Source organism: Ranitomeya imitator, chromosome 1 (assembly GCF_032444005.1).
Source record: "Ranitomeya imitator isolate aRanImi1 chromosome 1, aRanImi1.pri, whole genome shotgun sequence".
NCBI classification, from domain to species: domain Eukaryota; kingdom Metazoa; phylum Chordata; class Amphibia; order Anura; family Dendrobatidae; genus Ranitomeya; species Ranitomeya imitator.
The window spans coordinates 803,993,366-804,012,850 of record NC_091282.1 but is presented as its reverse complement, the minus strand read 5'-3'; the positions used below and the strand labels follow the sequence as shown (position 1 = coordinate 804,012,850).

At 44.9% G+C, this 19,485-nt stretch overlaps 1 protein-coding gene across 1 annotated transcript in view; it reads left to right on the top strand.

The window, feature by feature from the left end:
• The first annotated feature begins 7,100 nt into the window (after window positions 1–7,100).
• The window catches only part of LOC138648839 (prostaglandin E2 receptor EP2 subtype-like), a 66,672-nt gene continuing 54,287 nt past the window's right edge, over window positions 7,101–19,485 (top strand). The window contains exon 1 of the mRNA XM_069738793.1: window positions 7,101–8,624. Within this exon, the coding sequence (XP_069594894.1) occupies window positions 7,827–8,624 (798 nt within the window). The 5' untranslated portion in view covers window positions 7,101–7,826. The remainder of the gene's footprint in view (window positions 8,625–19,485) is intronic.

Sequence of the window (19,485 nt, the reverse complement as noted above, 5' to 3'; positions counted from 1 at the left end):
TAAGCCAGCCCCCTATAGGCAGATCCTGAAATATAATGCAGCCCCCATAAAAAAAACAATAAATATTCACCTCTCTTCCTCCTTGCTCCAGCGGTGCTCCAACCTCTCGCTCATCTTCTGACAGCGGGCGCTGGTTGGTGACGTCATCGCGCAAACTGTCAGCGTCGATGACGCCAGACGCTGACAGGGGTATGATGGGAGGAGCGCAGCGCTCCTTCCCTCAGTGCGGTGACGGGCGGGGGGCCCACTACTCAGGGGCCCCATAGCGGGCGGCAGAGCAGGGAGATCGATTCTCCCTGCTCTGGCGCAGAAAGTAACTGTATCAGCGCGCTGCACGCGCCAATACAGTTACAGTAGCGTAGCTCCGGGCGTGCCCCTTCTGAGCACCGGCCCCGGGGCAATGGCGCTACTGCTACTGACACATCGTTACAAAATCTCAGCTCTGAGAATTTGATGGACTTTATTATTCTATATGGAGTCAATAAATAGCCATAGGAATTGTCCAAAAAGTTAGGAATTAAAATACAAAGTATATTAAAAAGATGCAGAACTGGACACTATATTTTGATTAAAGGGAACCGGTCGCCTGGGAAAAAAGCTATTTACCTGCAGTTATAGGGTAATTCTACAGATAAACAGTGTTAAAATGCTGCCCGGGCGCCTTACTAAGAGTGTGGCTGCTGGGAGAAAATGACTTGTATCCCTCCCATGAGCCGCCGGCTGTCAGACAGGGATGTGCAGTCGGAGCAGCTACAGTTATCCTTCAAAAAATGGAAAAAAGGTAGGAGCGCACTTACCCTGGTGTGGTTAACATCACTTTATTTGGACATATGAAAAAACGAACAGCAGGGAGGGACGGGATCAGCTACGGACAACGGCCGTTTCGTGCTCAACGGCACTTCAATGTCCCTCCCTGCTGTTCGTTTTTTCATATGTCCAAATAAAGTGATGTTAACCACACCAGGGTAAGTGCGCTCCTACCTTTTTTCCATTTTTTCATTGGACTCTACATGTATTTTCTGGAAGCGGCACCCCTTTGATTTAGTGTGGAGGATATGTACAGCCGTGACAACTTTCACAGGTGCCAGACCGGTAGTTTTATACGGTCAATGGGTTCGACATATTAGCAGTGCGGATGTGTGTTTCTTCTACTATTGGACAGTTATCCTTCACTATACTGTGAGCTCGCCCTGGCACTTTGATCAACAGTTCACTCTGTACAGATGCAGTGAAGGGCCAGCTGTCAATCAAATATCAAAATAGTGAGAGGTAACCAGAGCAGTTCCGGGCATTCCCCATGACTGACAGCCATCCGCTCCCCGGAGGAAATAGGTTCTTATTCTCCCAGTAGACGCGCTTTTAGTAAGACGAACGGGCAGTATAGTAACGCAGGTTTACACCATATATGTAGGCTAATAACATTTTCCAGAGTGACAGGTTCCCTTTAAAGAGGTTTTATTTGGATGCCAACGTGTCCATGGAGCGACTATTGCCACTTGGCACCGGCTACCTGCAGCTTCCTATAGAAATACCAGGTGGTGACTAGTGGATCCTCATATAGAAAAGACTCTCTTTAGACACACATTATGTATTTGTACATAGTATCCCATGTATATATCTATTTTTCCCCAGCACCGGCCCATAAGCCCTGTCACATATATCTATGTCTAGTGCACGGTACCATTAATAAATGCACAATAACTTATAAAATGACCCTAGAACTCAAACTACATTACAATTTATTATTGACAACTATAACTAAGTACTTGAACATCTCACACTTTACTAGGACAAAAAATCTAGAAACAATTGTCAAAAAAAATAAAAATACACCCCAATAAAAACCCATGCAAGGCAGAACGGTCACGCCATGAGGGCCATCAAGAAATGCAATACCTAGTTCATTAAAGTCAATGTATAAAATCAGATGGGTGGACGTAGAATAAATTAATCACAAAGTGATTACAGCAACGTCATTAAGAAATCAAAGACCGCTATAAAGCCTGCAACAAGCCACACTATCACTACCAACGTAAATCTGAACACAGAAGGGGACCTCAAATCTAATATATTACCCACCACATCCCAGATTAATGGACAGATTGACACACACTTCCTCACGTTTCGCCAATAGCTTCATCGGGGGGAAAGATGATGGATGATGTTTTTGATGAACCAGGAAAATATTTTTGTGACAATTATAATAAGAATTTATAAAGCGCCAACATATTCTGCAGCGTTTGATAATATTTATGCTAATAAAGTGTGAGATATTTAACCATTTAGTCACAGCTATTATAGTGTAGTTTGTACTTTTTAGGTTACTGTTTATATAATAATCACACAAAATGAGCAAATGTATTGAAATTCAACTACCCCTAATTGTTCCAAATCCTCTAACTGCCATGTGAGAAAACGTATGTAACACTCTGAGGTCCCCTAGGGCTGGATTCTTAATACATAAATATAGATATTGCAGAAAGACACTTCTTTCCAGCAACGCAGCAATTTTTTAAAGGGGTTTTGAGGAATTATTATGGGTAGTGAGCTGTGGCTTTCATGGTGCTGCTTGTTACAAGAATACTACCAGTTCATACATTACAGTGCGCATTCAGCTCTGCTAGATTTGCACATATGCAGTAAACCATTTGTTAATCTTTACGTACCATCACACAAGCTATTTCCATCAGTTCTAGATAAGTCATATCTGGACTAGTAGAAAAAACTGATGGGAAGGCAGAATGCGTCATGAAATACAAGTGACGTGCCTGAGATGTGGAGATAATTGACAGTTTCTTATCGATGGCTGTAGATGTGAGCCGCACACAGGATTGAAACCTCGGTGACGAATAGTGATGAGCGAATATACTCGTTACTTGAGATTTCTCGAGCATGCTCGGGTGACCTCCGAGTATTTTTTAGTGCTCGAAGATTTAGGTTTTTTTCGCCGCAACTGGATGATTTACAGCTACTACCCAGCATCAGTACATGTGGGGGTTACCTGATTGCTAGGGAATCCCCACATGTAATCAAGCTGGCTAGTAGCTGTAAATCATCCAGCTGCGGCGAAAAAAAATAAATCTCTTGAGCACTAAAAAGTACTCGGAGGACACCCAAGTGTGCTCGGGAAATCTCGAATAACGAGTATATTCGCTCATCACTAGTGATGAACCTTAATGCAGTTTTGCTGCATATTAATCCATTTAATCACTCTGGAGATGAAAGGTCTCAGAGGGTCCAGGATGCCATCAGTGGTGTCTTAAAGAGGTGGTTTGCTGGAAGGGTTTGGCTATGGCTCACTAGAAGCGCACAATGACTTCCGTGCTGTCATTGTCCCCATAGAGGGGGCGGCTGTAACGAGGCATCCGAAAGAACCTCACAATAGTCTTCTAACTTGGGAAAGTGACCATCTGCAGAGACTACACTTGCAGGAGCCATAGACGGAGGATCTGACGCTCCCACAGGGCAGTGGGGTACTCGGTACCGGGTCCGGTCGCAGAGGGGGATGTCACGGTGGCTGCGACCTGGTCCGTGGCCCTGGGCATCAACGTTAAAAGGGAAAGGTCTTTAAAGGGAATAAAGTTTATGTTCATGATGCCACCTGAGGTATTCGGTCAGTGGGGATCGACGTTGCTTTAGGGGTCCTCTGGGGTGATGTTATGGCAGCTAGATGGTATAACTTCCCACAGGTGAAGTATATCCCCAGGGCTCCCGGTGTGTAGATGGAAGATGGTGAATGGCACAGTAAAGAACGAGGACACAGGTTTGCAGTCTCTGTACCTGGTTTACTGAAGACTTCAGCAGCCAAAGTCCAGGGCACCAGATCACAGGGCAGGCAGAGTCCAGCCGGCTTGGAGGCAAATTAGGAGTCCCCTTATCCAGGTGGAGATCAAAGCCTTCCTCTAGCACTGTGGTGTTGTAGTCCCTTCAGATAAGGTCCTCACAGATGTCCTCTCTCTCAGTCCCTCGTATAGGATAGGACATGACCAGTATGACTGGTGACTTGAGTCTGTTTATAGGGACTCTAGCACGCCCCGGGCTCTAAGGGTGTTACCGTGCCTCCTGGGTACTAAGACGGACAGATAACGTGGAGTTCAGCTGTCCTGCTGGTCTATGATGTAAGTCGTAGAGGGCCTTACAACCTCGGTGATCCGGCTACCCATCTCTGCGCCTCAGGAGGCAGCCTGCTCGGGGCTGGCCTCCCCCTGGTATCCTCTCCTGTGCTTCGCTCTCCTACACGCTCACTGCAATGTACTCGGCTTTCTGTATGTCTCTTTCCAGGAGCTGCAGCACTGTGGCTACACAGCTCTGGAAACCCTCTTCTGCCTCAGACTGACCCAGTCTGTTTCCTGGCAAGAACTGTTCTGACCTTTCCCTCCAAAACTACCATATATATGGAGAGTCACCTAGTAAATAGGATCAAAAGCTCCCCCTGGTGGCATGGAGTGTGAATGTGTTGCATGCTTGTGTTTACCTGGCGACAGTTATCCTTTCTTGCCTCCAAACGTTACATCACTCTCCCCGTGAGGAAAGCAATACCACTGTGTTGACCAGGACCCTGGGGTGCCACAGATCGTCAACGCCTGTCATTATCTTCTACACATCTGTTACAGAAGTGGTATGCCGACGCGGAAACTAGTCCTTGTGTGGTCCCATAGTAATGCACTTTATGGACACTTTTTACGGGCTCGTTCAAACATCTTCAGGCTGGGCCCATAGATTCACTGTTGGGCTTGGACGAGAAAAAACAAAAAAATGTTTCTCCACATTCTATTCGGCTGTGAAAAATGAGCAGCACTTTAATGGCATCTGAGTACTGTCCGATTTTTTTCAGGGACTTACAGACTTCCATTGCCAATTTTGATCGGACACTCAGATCAATATCCGACTTGTTTCCGCAATTTTACACAGATCACCTGGTTGGCAGAAAAAAAAAAATCAGACATGTGAACAGTCCCATAGACAATGATATGCAAAAAAACAGATGTCTGAACGAGCCCTTAGACTGATGGGAGGAACTCGGCCAACGAATGAGAAATATCACTTCCACCAAATGTATACTACAAAGAAACAATGCACCTGCTCAGAGAATGAAGCAAGTGCGATCGGCTGCAACATGCTGTGGCGGTATTATATACAGTGCATGCTGTGGTGATATTATATACAGCACATAATGTGGCGGTATTATATACAGCTCATGCCGTGGCGGTATTATACACAGCGAATGATGTGGCGGTATTATATACAGTGCATGCCATGTCGGTATTATATACAGCGCATATCGTGGCAGTATTATATACAGCAGGCGATGTGGCGGCATTATATACAGCTCATGCCGTGGCAGTATTATATACAGCGAATGATGTGGCGGTATTATATGCAGTGCATGCCATGTCGGTATTATATACAGCGCATGATGTGGCAGTATTATATACAGCACATGCTGTGTCGGTATTATATATGGCCTGGCAGCATTATATACAGCACATGTCGTGGCATTATTATATACAGTGCATGCTGTGGCATTATTATATACAGTGCATGCTGTGGCAGTATTATATACACAGCATATATTGTGGCGGTATTATACACAGCACATGTTGTGGCGGTATTATATACAGCGCATGCCGTGTCGGTATTATATACAGCGAATGGCCTGGCGGCATTATATACAGCGCATTCCGTGGCAGTATTTTATACAGCGCATGCTGTGGCATTATTATATGCAATGCATGCTGTAGCAGTATAATATACAGAGTGCATGTTGTGGCGGTATTATATACAGTGCATGCTGTGGCGGTATTATATACAGTGCATGCTGTGGCGGTATTATACACAGTGCATGCTGTGGCGGTATTATATACAGTGCATGCTGTGGCGGTTTTATATACAGTGCATGCTGTGGCGGTATTATATACAGTGCATGCTGTGGCGGTATTATATACAGTGCATGCTGTGACGGTTCTATATACAGTGCATGCTGTGGCGGTATTATATACAGTGCATGCTGTGGCGGTTTTATATACAGTGTATGCTGTGGCGGTATTATACACAGTGCATGCTGTGGCGGTATTATACACAGTGCATGCTGTGGCGGTATTATATACAGTGCATGCTGTGGTGGTTTTATATACAATGCATGCTTTGGTGGTTTTATATACAGTGCATGGTGCGGCGGTTTTATATACAGGGCATGCTGCGGCGGTATTATATAAAGTGCATGCTGTGGCGGTTTCATATAAAGTGCATGCTGTGGCGGTTTTATATACAGTGCATGCTGTGGCGGTTTTATATACAGTGCATGCTGTGGCGGTTTTATATAAAGTGCATGCTGTGGCGGTTTTATATAAAGTGCATGCTGTGGCGGTTTTATATACAGTGCATGCTGTGGCGGTTTTATATAAAGTGCATGCTGTGGCAGTATTATATACAATGCATGCTGTGGCGGTTTTATATAAAGTGCATGCTGTGGCGGTTTTATATACAGCGCATGCTGTGGTGGTTTTATATACAGTGCATGCTGTGGCGGTATTATATACAGTGAATGCTGTGGCGGTTTTATATACAGTGCATGCTGTGGCGGTTTTATATACAGTGCATGCTGTGGCGGTTTTATATACAGTGCATGCTGTGGTGGTTTTATATACAGCGCATGCTGTGGCGGTTTTATATACAGCGCATGCTGTGGCGGTTTTATATACAGTGCATGCTGTGGCGGTTTTATATAAAGTACATGCTGCTGCACCTTGTTCTTTTTATATATTGCAGTCTCAGCACCTCCCGCCCATTCACTCTTCATTCTGGGAGAAGGTGATCAGAATTTATTTTTTATTATTTCTTTGTAGTATCGATTAAAAGTTTCCATCAATCCCTCGGGAACGCGCTGCAGATAAGGTGATAAATCGTTAATAAAAAAAATGCACACAAGAAAAATGCAAGAAACAAAAATCCGAAGTAAAGTGCGCACAGGGCGAGCACCCAACACGGGCGAGCACCCAACACGGGCGAGCACCCAACACGGGCGAGCACCCAACACGGGCGAGCACCCAACACGGGCGAGCACCCAACACGGGCGAGCACCCAACACGGGCGAGCACCCAACACGGGCGAGCCGGCCGGAGACCACTACATGGGGACAGGTCGGATTGTGGCCACTTTCTAGCTCCGCGTGTGACGCCCGCAGCCACAGATTGTACTTCTAGGATTATGAAGCCTTTTTACTAGCCGCAGCTCTCAGCTTTCCCTGCTGACGGGCAGCTCTTCTCCGGGGCTCGCCCTCTACACAACGTGCTGTGGGGAGAGGATGTGGGAGGGGACACAAGTCGCGTGGAATTGTCCTCCACTGAAGCGATCTCACCAGGTTCTTCTCCTCCACTGAAGTTATCACTCCAGGTTCTTCTCCTTCACTGAAGCGATCTCACCAGGTTCTTCTCCTTCACTGAAGCGATCTCACCAGGTTCTTCTCCTCCACTGATGCGATCTCACCAGGTTCTTCTCCTTCACTGAAGCGATCTCACCAGGTTCTCCTCCTTCTGTAGAGATACCATGGGATCTTCTCTCGAGTCCTGGAGACGTGACCATCCTTAGAGTAAGTGGATGGACCTTGGCATGGCTTTTACATTAAATAGTCTTCTCTTTCGCTTCTTTCTTCCTCGTTTATGCTTCTGGGAGGAGTGAAAGTTCTGTGTGATGTCAGAGGCTTCCCACATTGTGCTTCTTCTTGCCCAAGTCTCATTCCTCCTAGTGCTGAGGACTCTCCGGCCATGTGCCTGAAGAACTGGACCAGAAGTGGTTGACTTTTTAGCCCAAATTCTTTCAGGATCACGATGGACGAGTATAACTTCACCAACAAATGCTTATCCACCACACATTTAGGACCCAACGAGAGCCCGGCTATCAGCGCCATCATGTTCTCCGCAGGGGTCTTGGGGAACTTAACAGCGCTGGTTTTGCTGGAGCGAAGGAGAAGAGGGAACAGGGGCAAAATCTCTCTGTTCTTCATCCTGGTCACGGGTCTGGTCATCACTGACCTGTTGGGCACTTGTATGATCAGTCCGGTGGTGTTGGTATCTTACGCCAGGAGAATGACTCTCTCCGCTTTGAATCTTTGCAATTATTTTGCTTTTGCCATGACTTTTTTCAGCCTGGCCACCATGATGGTCCTCTTTGCCATGGCTTTGGAGCGTGCATTAGCCATAGGACATCCTTACTTCTACGACAAGTTCATCAAGAAGCGTTGTGGGATCATCGCCTTTCCAGTCATCTACTCTTTTTGCATTGTGTTTTGCCTCTTCCCAGTTATGGGATTTGGAGAATTCATTCAATACTGCCCGGGAACTTGGTGCTTTATCAACATGAGGGGTCAAAATAGGGATGGCTACATTAGCAACGTGTACTCCATGCTCTATGCCGCCCTGCTGCTCTTTCTCATCTTAGCTGGGCTGACCTGCAACCTCATAGTCATCGTCAGTCTGGTCAGGATGCACAAGAGACAAAAAACCCGGAGACTGGGATCTCTGAAGACCAGCAAGCGGGAGAAGATTTCCATGTCTGAAGAAATCAACCATCTCATACTATTGTCCATCATGACCATTGCCTTCATTATCTGTTCAGTGCCGTTCACGGTAAGATATTCAGAATCGCTTCTAATTGTTGTTATATAGGAACAGACATGAAGTCTATAAAGCCCTAACACAATGTTTGCACCCTACCAGAAAGGAATTATGCCGAATCGGGCATTGCCTGAAAAAAGGGCGTATTAATTATTAATTACTAACACTAAAGAAAAATTTATAAACTCACGTCACATTGTGTCATAAACCAAATACGTTCATCTATCAATTCAATCTGAGCTGCCCCAAATGGGTCTATTCTCCCAGCACCGACTGCGCAACTACTGACACTCCGGCTTCTCATCAAAGCTGCTCCTGCAACACCTCAACTTTTGTATTCAACTTTGTCATAATCAGCCGTCAGCATGTCCTCCCATCAATGTATACACCTAACAGCCAATGGCGACCCACAGACACAACTTTATTGTCTGCATACAGATGTGATCTACATAAAAAGTTGAGTCACTATGTACATGCATCTTGTATTATACTCCAGAGCTGCACTCACTATTCTGCTGGTGCAGTCACTGTGTACATACATTACATTACTGATCCTGAGTTACATCATGTAGTATACTCCAGGCTGCACTCACTATTCTGCTGGTGCAGTCACTGTGTACATACATTACATTACTGATCCTGAGTTACATCATGTAGTATACTCCAGAGCTGCACTCACTATTCTGCTGGTGCAGTCACTGTGTACATACATTACTGATCCTGAGTTACCTACTGTATTATAATCCAGAGCTGCACTCACTATTCTGCTGGTGCAGTCACTGTGTACATACATTACTGATCCTGAGTTACATCCTGTATTATACTCCAGAGCTGCACTCACTATTCTGCTGGTGCAGTCACTGTATACATACATTAAATTGCTGATCCTCAGTTACATCCGGTATTATACTCCAGAGCTGCACTTACTATTCTGCTGGTGCAGTCACTGTGTACATACATTACATTACTAATCCTTAGTTACATCCTGTATTATACCCCAGAGCTGCACTCACTATTCTGCTGGTGCAGTCACTGTGTACATACATTACATTACTGATCCTGAGTTACATCCTGTATTATACCCCAGAGCTACACTCACTATTCTGCTGGTGCAGTCACTGTATACATACATTAAATTGCTGATCCTCAGTTACATCCGGTATTACACTCCAGAGCTGTACTCACTATTCTGCTGGTGCAGTCACTGTGTACATACATTACTGATCCTGAGTTACAGCCTGTATTATACCCCTGAGCTGCACTCACTATTCTGCTGGTGCAGTCACTGTGTACATACATTACATTACCGATCCTGAGTTACCTCCTGTATTATACTCCAGAGCTGCACTCACTTTTCTGCTACTGGAGTCCCACCATATGTGACTTATAGTCTGGCTTTCTCTCCAGAGTGACAATCAGCAGCCATGACCATGAGAGGCAGTGAGCACAGAGGTTTTACTACATATAAACAGGAAATAAGATATTTACAAACTTGTAATTGTGTTTTCCTAAACACTTCAGTACATTTTATGGCCGGATCCATCAGGCCGGCCTCATACTCAGCGTATAAAAATACGGTCCTTTTTTACGGCCGTAATACGCAGAAAAGTCCCCAAAATAGTGATCTGTATGTCATCCGTAGGCAGGGTGTGTCAGCGTATTTTGCGCATGGCATCCTCCGTATGTAATCCGTATGGCATCCGTACTGCGAGATTTTCTCGCCGGCTTGCAAAAGACACACATAATATATATATTATGGTATGGTATTATGGTATATGGTCTCCATCCTAGTATGTGTTGCTTCCATCCTGCGCCCCCATCCTGTCATGTGCTGCTCCCATCCTGCACCACTGTTCTGTAATTTGCTGCTCCCATCCATATACCCCATACGCTGCTCCATAAAGGTTGATGGCCCCCATAAGATGCTCCATAGTATATGTCCCGTATGCTGCACCATTATGGTTGATGGCCCCCATGAGATGCTCCATAGTCTAACCCCCGTATGCTGCTCCATTATGGTTAATGGCCCCCATAAGATGCTCCATAGTATATGCCCCGTACACTGCTCCATAAATGTTGATGGCCCCCATAAGATGCTCCATAGTATTATATGCCCCGTATGCTGCTGCGATATATATATATAATAATAACATACTCACCTATCGTCGCTGGGCGCCGAGTGCTGGGGGGCCTGAGCAGGCGGGGACACCGGCGTGGGGGTCAGGTGCCGGAGTCGCCGCTAGCTCAGGCCCCCGACACTTGCTATAGTCACCTGTCCCGTTCCAGCGCTGCGTGCCGCTTCTTCCGGGTCCTCTGGCTGTGACTGTTCAGTCAGAGGGCGGTGCGCATTAAGCGCGTCATCGCGCCCTCTTAACTGTGAACGTCACAGGCAGAGGACCCGAAAGACGGAGCGGCGGGCAGCGCTGGAACGGGACAGGTGAATATAGCATACTCACCCTCCTGGCACGTCCCTGCTATCCGTTGGAGATCGCGGTGTGCGTTCAGTGCTTACGCATACCGCGATCTCCTGGGAGCGTCACTCTGTGGGGTCCAGACTGCGCTTGCGCTTGCACAGTCTATAAAGGCTTCGGACAGAGTGACGCTCCCAGCGTTATATTATAGATACAGTGCCTACAAGTAGTATTCAACCCCCTGCAGATTTAGCAGGTTTAATAAGATGCAAATAAGTTAGAGCCTTCAAACTTCAAACAAGAGCAGGATTTATTAACAGATGCATAAATCTTACAAACCAAAAAGTTTTGTTGCTCAGTTAAATTTTTATAAATTTTAAACATAAAAGTGTGGGTCAATTATTATTCAACCTCTAGGTTTAATATTTTGTGGAATAACCTTTGTTTGCAATTACAGCTAATAATCGTCTTTTATAAGACCTGATCAGGCCGGCACAGGTCTCTGGAGTTATCTTGGCCCACTCCTCCATGCAGATCTTCTCCAAGTTATCTAGGTTCTTTGGGTGTCTCATGTGGACTTTAATCTTGAGCTCCTTCCACAAGTTTTCAATTGGGTTAAGGTCAGGAGACTAACTAGGCCACTGCAACACCTTGATTTTTTGCCTCTTGAACCAGGCCTTGGTTTTCTTGGCTGTGTGCTTTGGGTCGTTGTCTTGTTGGAAGATGAAATGACGACCCATCTTAAGATCCTTGATGGAGGAGCGGAGGTTCTTGGCCAAAATCTCCAGGTAGGCCATGCTATCCATCTTCCCATGGATGCAGACCAGATGGCTAGGCCCCTTGGCTGAGAAACAGCCCCACATCATGATGCTGCCGACACCATGCTTGACTGTAGGGATGGTATTCTTGGGGTCGTATGCAGTGCCATCCAGTCTCCAAACGTCACGTGTGTGGTTGGTACCAAAGATCTCGATCTTGGTCTCATCAGACCAGAGAACCTTGAACCAGTCAGTCTCAGAGTCCTCCAAGTGATCATGAGCAAACTGTAGACGAGCCTTGACATGACGCTTTGAAAGTAAAGGTACCTTACGGGCTCGTCTGGAACGGAGACCATTGCGGGGGAGTACGTTACTTATGGTATTGACTGAAACCAATGTCCCCACTGCCATGAGATCTTCCCGGAGCTCCTTCCTTGTTGTCCTTGGGTTAGCCTTGACTCTTCGGACAAGCCTGGCCTCGGCACGGGAGGAAACTTTCAAAGGCTGTCCAGGCCGTGGAAGGCTAACAGTAGTTCCATAAGCCTTCCACTTCCGGATGATGCTCCCAACAGTGGAGACAGATAGGCCCAACTCCTTGGAAAGGGTTTTGTACCCCTTGCCAGCCTTGTGACCCTCCACGATCTTGACTCTGATGGCCTTGGAATGCTCCTTTGTCTTTCCCATGTTGACCATGTATGAGTGCTGTTCACAAGTTTGGGGAGGGTCTTAAATAGTCAGAAAAGGCTGGAAAAAGAGATAATTAATCCAAACATGTGAAGCTCATTGTTCTTTGTGCCTGAACTACTTCTTAATACTTTAGGGGAACCAAACAGAATTCTGGTGGGTTGAGGGGTTGAATAATAAATGACCCTCTGAAAAGACTTTTCACAATTTAAAAAAAAAAATAAACAAAGAAATAACATTCTTTTTTGCTGCAGTGCATTTCACACTTCCAGGCTGATCTACAGTCCAAATGTCACAATGCCAAGTTAATTCCAAATGTGTAAACCTGCTAAATCTGCAGGGGGTTGAATACTACTTGTAGGCACTTTATATCATACATTTACACAGTCTGTAAGCTTGCGAGCAGGGCCCTCATTCCTCCTGGTATCTGTTTTGAACTGTATTTCTGTTATGCTGTAATGTCTATTGTCTGTACAAGTCCCCTCTATAATTTGTAAAGCGCTGCGGAATATGTTGGCGCTATATAAATAAAAATTATTATTATTATTATACAGCGCTAGATAGCTTAAAAGCCGGTAATTCAATTGCCGGCTTTTGCTATCTCCTTCTCAAACCCGACATATGAGACATGGTTTACATACAGTAAACCATCTCGTACCCCCTTTTTTTTTTTTTGCATATTCCACACTACTAATTTTAGTAGTGTGTATGTGCAAAATTTGGGCGCTCTAGCTATTAAATTAAAGGGTTAAATCGCGGAAAAAATTGGCGTGAGCTCCCGCGCAATTTTCTACGCCAGAATGGTAAAGCCAGTGACTGAGGGCAGATATTAATAGCCTGGAGAGGGTCCAGGGTTATTGGCCCCCCCCTGGCTAAAAACATCTGCCCCCAGCCACCCCAGAAAAGGCACATCTGGAAGATGCGCCTATTCTGGCACTTGGCCACTCTCTTCCCATTCTCGTGTAGCGGAAGGATATGGGGTAATGAAGGGTTAATGTCACCTTGCTATTGTAAGGTCTAAGGGGTACTTCCTTATCCTTGACAGAAGTACAGACAGACAGACGGAAGTACCCCTTAGACAATTATGTATATAGATAGAGCATCATGTGCGGCCAATATACAGTATGGAGCATCATGTGCGGTCATTATACAGAATGGAGCATCATGTGGAGTCATTATACAGTATGGAGCATCATGTGCGGTCATTATACAGTATGGAATCATATGCGGTCATTACAGTATGGAGCATCATGTGTGGTCATGATACAGTATGGAGCATCATGTGGGGTCATTATACAGTATGGAGCATCATGTGCGGTCATTATACAGTATTGAGCATCATGTGGGGTCATTATACATTATGGAGCATCATGTGGGGTCATTATACAGTATGGAGCATCATGTGCGGTCATTATACAGTATGGAGCATCATATGCGGTCATTATACAGTATGGAGCATCATGTGCGGTCATTATACAGTATGGAGCATCATGTGTGGCCATTATACAGTATGGAGCATCATGTGCGGTCATTATACAGTATGGAGCATCATGTGTGGCTATTATACAGTATGGAGCATCATGTGTGGTCATCATACAGTATGGAGCATCATGTGTGGCCATCATACAGTATGGAGCATCATGTGTGGTCATCATGCAGTGTGGGGCATCATGTGTGGCCATCATACAGTATGGAGCATCATGTGTGGTCATCATACAGTATGGAGCATCATGTGTGGCCATTATACAGTATGGAGCACTGTGTGGCCATATTTTTTTTTTATAATTATTGTATATGAAACAGTGTGATCAGCAGTGCTAAATGGGTGTGGTTGGGACGTGGATATGGGTGTGACTAATTATGAATGGGTGTGGTCAGGGGCATGGCTTAAAATTTGCCGCAAGCTTTGTCCCTCTTTCCCATCTTCAAAAGTTGGGAGGTATGTCTAAAGCATAACGCATGATGTAAGTCAGGATCACTAAAAGATAAATGTACATAGAACGTCCACATGACATACACTATTTGTATATAAACAATGTTCCTTTTACAATTTCTTTTCTCTGGGTTAATAGAGTTCTGACAATCACATAAAATGCAGGAATTCGCCCCCATGTGATACAAATGAACAGGTTCTGCCACATTTTAGTTTTGTACATTTTTGAGGATTTTTCTTCCATGGTTGTGTCTGAAAAAATATAACAACTTCTGCAGCAGAGAACATGATACAACTGCATGTGAAAGTGATACGAGCCTGTGAGAGTGTGGATATGTACGGCACATGGAAGAGCGGGACAGGGTATCGAGCAACTAGTGCTCTGCACCATAACAGTGAGATTGGACGCTTGATAGACATAATGAGAATGAGTCAGTACTCGTCTCTTGATGCCTCAGGGAAATCTGAACCGGAAATTGGTGATAGAAATTTTCAGCATAGATTGAAATGCGCATGGGCGAGAGATTCCTGCCTGAGGCCGGCCTCACACTAGCGAGTTTTACGGACGTATGAGAGGTGCAGAAAATACAGATTGCATACGGTACAATGCTTCTCTATGCCCCAGCTCCTATCAGCCGTATTTTACTGATCCGTATTATACGTTTGTCAGCATATTGCGCAAAAAATACGCCAATGAAAGTCTATGGGGGCAAGAAAAATACAGATTACACATGGAACAACAGTGTGACTTGCGAGAAATACGCAGTGGTGTTCTATAGAAAAGCTGGAAATTCAGCGCGGTGTACAGTAAAATCACACTGACAGCTTAGAATAGAATAGATCAAATAAATGTCTACACATAGTATAGGGATATATATATATATATATATATATATATATATATATATATACATACTAATATATATATATATATATATATATATATATATATATATATATACATATATATATACAGGTCCTTCTCAAAAAATTAGCATATAGTGTTAAATTTCATTATTTACCATAATGTAATGATTACAATTAAACTTTCATATATTATAGATTCATTATCCACCAACTGAAATTTGTCACGTCTTTTATTGTTTTAATACTGATGATTTTGGCATACAACTCCTGATAACCCAAAAAACCTGTCTCAATAAATTAGCATATCAAGAAAAGGTTCTCTAAACGACCTATTACCCTAATCTTCTGAATCAACTAATTAACTCTAAACACATGCAAAAGATACCTGAGGCTTTTATAAACTCCCTGCCTGGTTCATTACTCAAAACCCTCATCATGGGTAAGACTAGCAACCTGACAGATGTCAAGAAGGCCATCATTGACACCCTCAAGCAAGAGGGTAAGACCCAGAAAGAAATTTCTCAACAAATAGGCTGTTCCCAGAGTGCTGTATCAAGGCACCTCAATGGTAAGTCTGTTGGAAGGAAACAATGTGGCAGAAAACGCTGTACAACGAGAAGAGGAGACCGGACCCTGAGGAAGATTGTGGAGAAGGACCGATTCCAGACCTTGGGGAACCTGAGGAAGCAGTGGACTGAGTCTGGTGTGGAAACATCCAGAGCCACCGTGCACAGGCGTGTGCAGGAAATGGGCTACAGGTGCCGCATTCCCCAGGTAAAGCCACTTTTGAGCTACAGAGAAGCAGCACTGGACTGTTGCTAAGTGGTCCCAAGTACTTTTTTCTGATGAAAGCAAATTTTGCATGTCATTCGGAAATCAAGGTGCCAGAGTCTGGAGGAAGACTGGGGAGAAGGAAATGCCAAAATGCCTGAAGTCCAGTGTCAAGTACCCACAGTCAGTGATGGTGTGGGGTGCCATGTCAGCTGCTGGTGTTGGTCCACTGTGTTTCATCAAGGGCAGGGTCAATGCAGCTAGCTATCAGGAGATTTTGGAGCACTTCATGCTTCCATCGGCTGAAATGCTTTATGGAGATGAAGATTTCATTTTTCAGCACGACCTGGCACCTGCTCACAGTGCCAAAACCACTGGTAAATGGTTTACTGACCATGGTATTACTATGCTCAATTGGCCTGCCAACTCTCCTGACCTGAACCCCATAGAGAATCTGTGGGATATTGTGAAGAGAAAGTTGAGAGACGCAAGACCCAACACTCTGGATGAGCTTAAGGCCGCTATTGAAGCATCCTGGGCCTCCATAACATCTCAGCAGTGTCACAGGCTGATTGCCTCCATGCCACGCCGCATTGAAGCAGTCATTTCTGCCAAAGGATTCCCGACCAAGTATTGAGTGCATAACTGAACATTATTATTTGATGGTTTTTTTGTTTGTTATTAAAAAACACTTTTATTTGATTGGATGGGTGAAATATGCTAATTTATTGAGACAGGTTTTTTGGGTTATCAGGAGTTGTATGCCAAAATCATCAGTATTAAAACAATAAAAGACGTGACAAATTTCAGTTGGTGGATAATGAATCTATAATATATGAAAGTTTAATTGTAATCATTACATTATGGTAAATAATGAAATTTAACACTATATGCTAATTTTTTGAGAAGGACCTGTATATATATATATGTATATATATATATATATATATATATATATATATATATATATATATATATATAGATAGTGAGACACATATATGTATATATATTAATATATCATACAGCGCTAGATTGCTTTAAAGCCGGTAATTCAATTGCCGGCTTTTGCTATCTCCTTCTCAAACCCGACATGATAGGAGACATGGTTTACATACAGTAAACCATCTCATATCCCTTTTTTTTGCATATTCCACACTACTAATGTTAGTAGTGTGTATGTGCAAAATGTAGCTATTAAATTAAAGGGTTAAATCGCGGAAAAAATTGGCATGGGCTCCCGCGCAATTTTCTCCGTCAGAATGGTAAAGCCAGTGACTGAGGGCAGATATTAATAGCCTGGAGAGGGTCCATGGTTATTGCCCCCCCCCCCCCCCCCGGCTAAAAACATCTGCTCCCAGCCACCCCAGAAAAGGCACATCTAGAAGATGCACCTATTCTGGCACTTGGCCACTCTCTTCCCATTCCCGTGTAGCGGTGGGATATGGGGTAATGAGGGGTTAATGTCACCTTGCTATTGTAAGGTGACATTAAGCCAGATTAATAATGAAGAGGCATCAATTATGGCACCTATCCGTTATTAATCCAATAGTAGGAGATGGTTATAAAAACACACACAAGACCCTTGTCACCTGGAACAAATGTGAAAAAAACAAACAACAATATTCCATACCTTCCGATGATCAGTCTTGTCCCACGCTGTAAATCCATCTGAAAGGGTTAACTAATTTTACACCCAGGAGCTCTGCTAATGCAGCTGTGCTTGTGGCTGTAAAAACCGGGGAATGAATGGAATGCAGGGGAATGACCTGTAGTTAGCTCAAGTCGCGGTGATGCGCCCTCTGCTTGATGTTCTCATATAAACTCGAGCCTGGGAACTTTCCAGAATATTTTCCCACGCTCGAGTTCAAATTAGGACATCCAGCAGAGGGCGCATCACCGCAACTCGAGCTAACTACAGGTCATTCACCGACATTCCATTCATTCGCAGGGTTTTTACAAGCAGGGGCGGCTGCATTAGCAGGCTTCTGCTTGTAAAATTAGTTAAGGACCTGCCGTGACGTCACAGTCATGTGACCGCGACGTCACCATAGGTCCTGCTCACACCAGCCCTGGGACTGGAAGCTGACGCTTGCAATGGAGCGGTCCCGGGAGCGTGACGAGGAGCGGGAAAGGCGGTGGAGGGTAAGTATAGCAGGACTTCAACGGGCTATAGGTGAGTATATGTTTATTTTTATTTTTTTAAGTCTCTATACTACGTGGCTCTGTGCTGGCCAATATACTACGTGACTGGGCAATATACTACGTGGCTCTGCTATATACTACGTGACTGTGCAATATACTACGTGACTGGCCAATATACCGTACTATGTGGGCTGTGCAATATACTACGTGGCTGGGCAATATACTATGTGGCTGGGCAATATACTACGTGGCTGGGCAATATACTACGTGGCTGCGCAATATACTACGTGGCTGCGCAATATACTACGTGGCTGGGCAATATACTACGTGGCTGGGCAATATACTACGTGGCTGCGCAATATACTACGTGACTGGACAATATACTACGTGACTGGGCAATATACTACGTGGCTGGGCAATATACTACGTGGCTGGGCAATATACTACGTGGCTGGGCAATATACTACGTCGCTGGGCAATATACTACGTCGCTGGGCAATATACTATGTGACTGGGCAATATACTACGTGGCTGGGCAATATACTACGTGGACATGCATATTCTAGAATACCCGATGCGTTAGAATCGAGCCACCATCTAGTACTGTATAATGACCCCACAAGATGCTCAATATTGTATAATGGCTCCACATGATGCTCCATACTGTATAATGACCGCACATGATGCTCCATTCTGTATAATGACCGCACATGATGCTTCATACTGTATAATGACCACACATGATGCTCCATACTGTATAATGACCGCACATGATGCTCAATACTGTATAATGGCTCCACATGATGCTCCATTCTGTATAATGACCGCACATGATGCTCCATACTGTATAATGGCCCCACATGATGCTCCATACTGTATAATGACCACACATGATGCTCCATATAATGGCGACACATAGTACCTCGCACACACACGGCTCCGCTCCTTGTACCTCGCACACACACGGCTCCACTCCGTACACCTCGCACACACACGGCTCCGCTCCGTACACCTCGCACACACACGGCTCCGCTCCGTACACCTCACACACACACGGCTCCGCACACCTCGCACACACACGGCTCCGCTCCGTACATCTCGCACACACACGGCTCCGCTCTGTACACCTCACACACACACACGGCTCTGCTACATCCACACTGTACACCTCCTGACCCCAAACAAGGCAGCATACTTACCTCATCCTGCGACTGCAGCACCATGTGGCAGCAAGCTGGCAACCAGCACAGGCAGCCGCGTCCTGCAATCCACGGAGGTCCCGATCATGTGACCGCTGACTCCTCCCC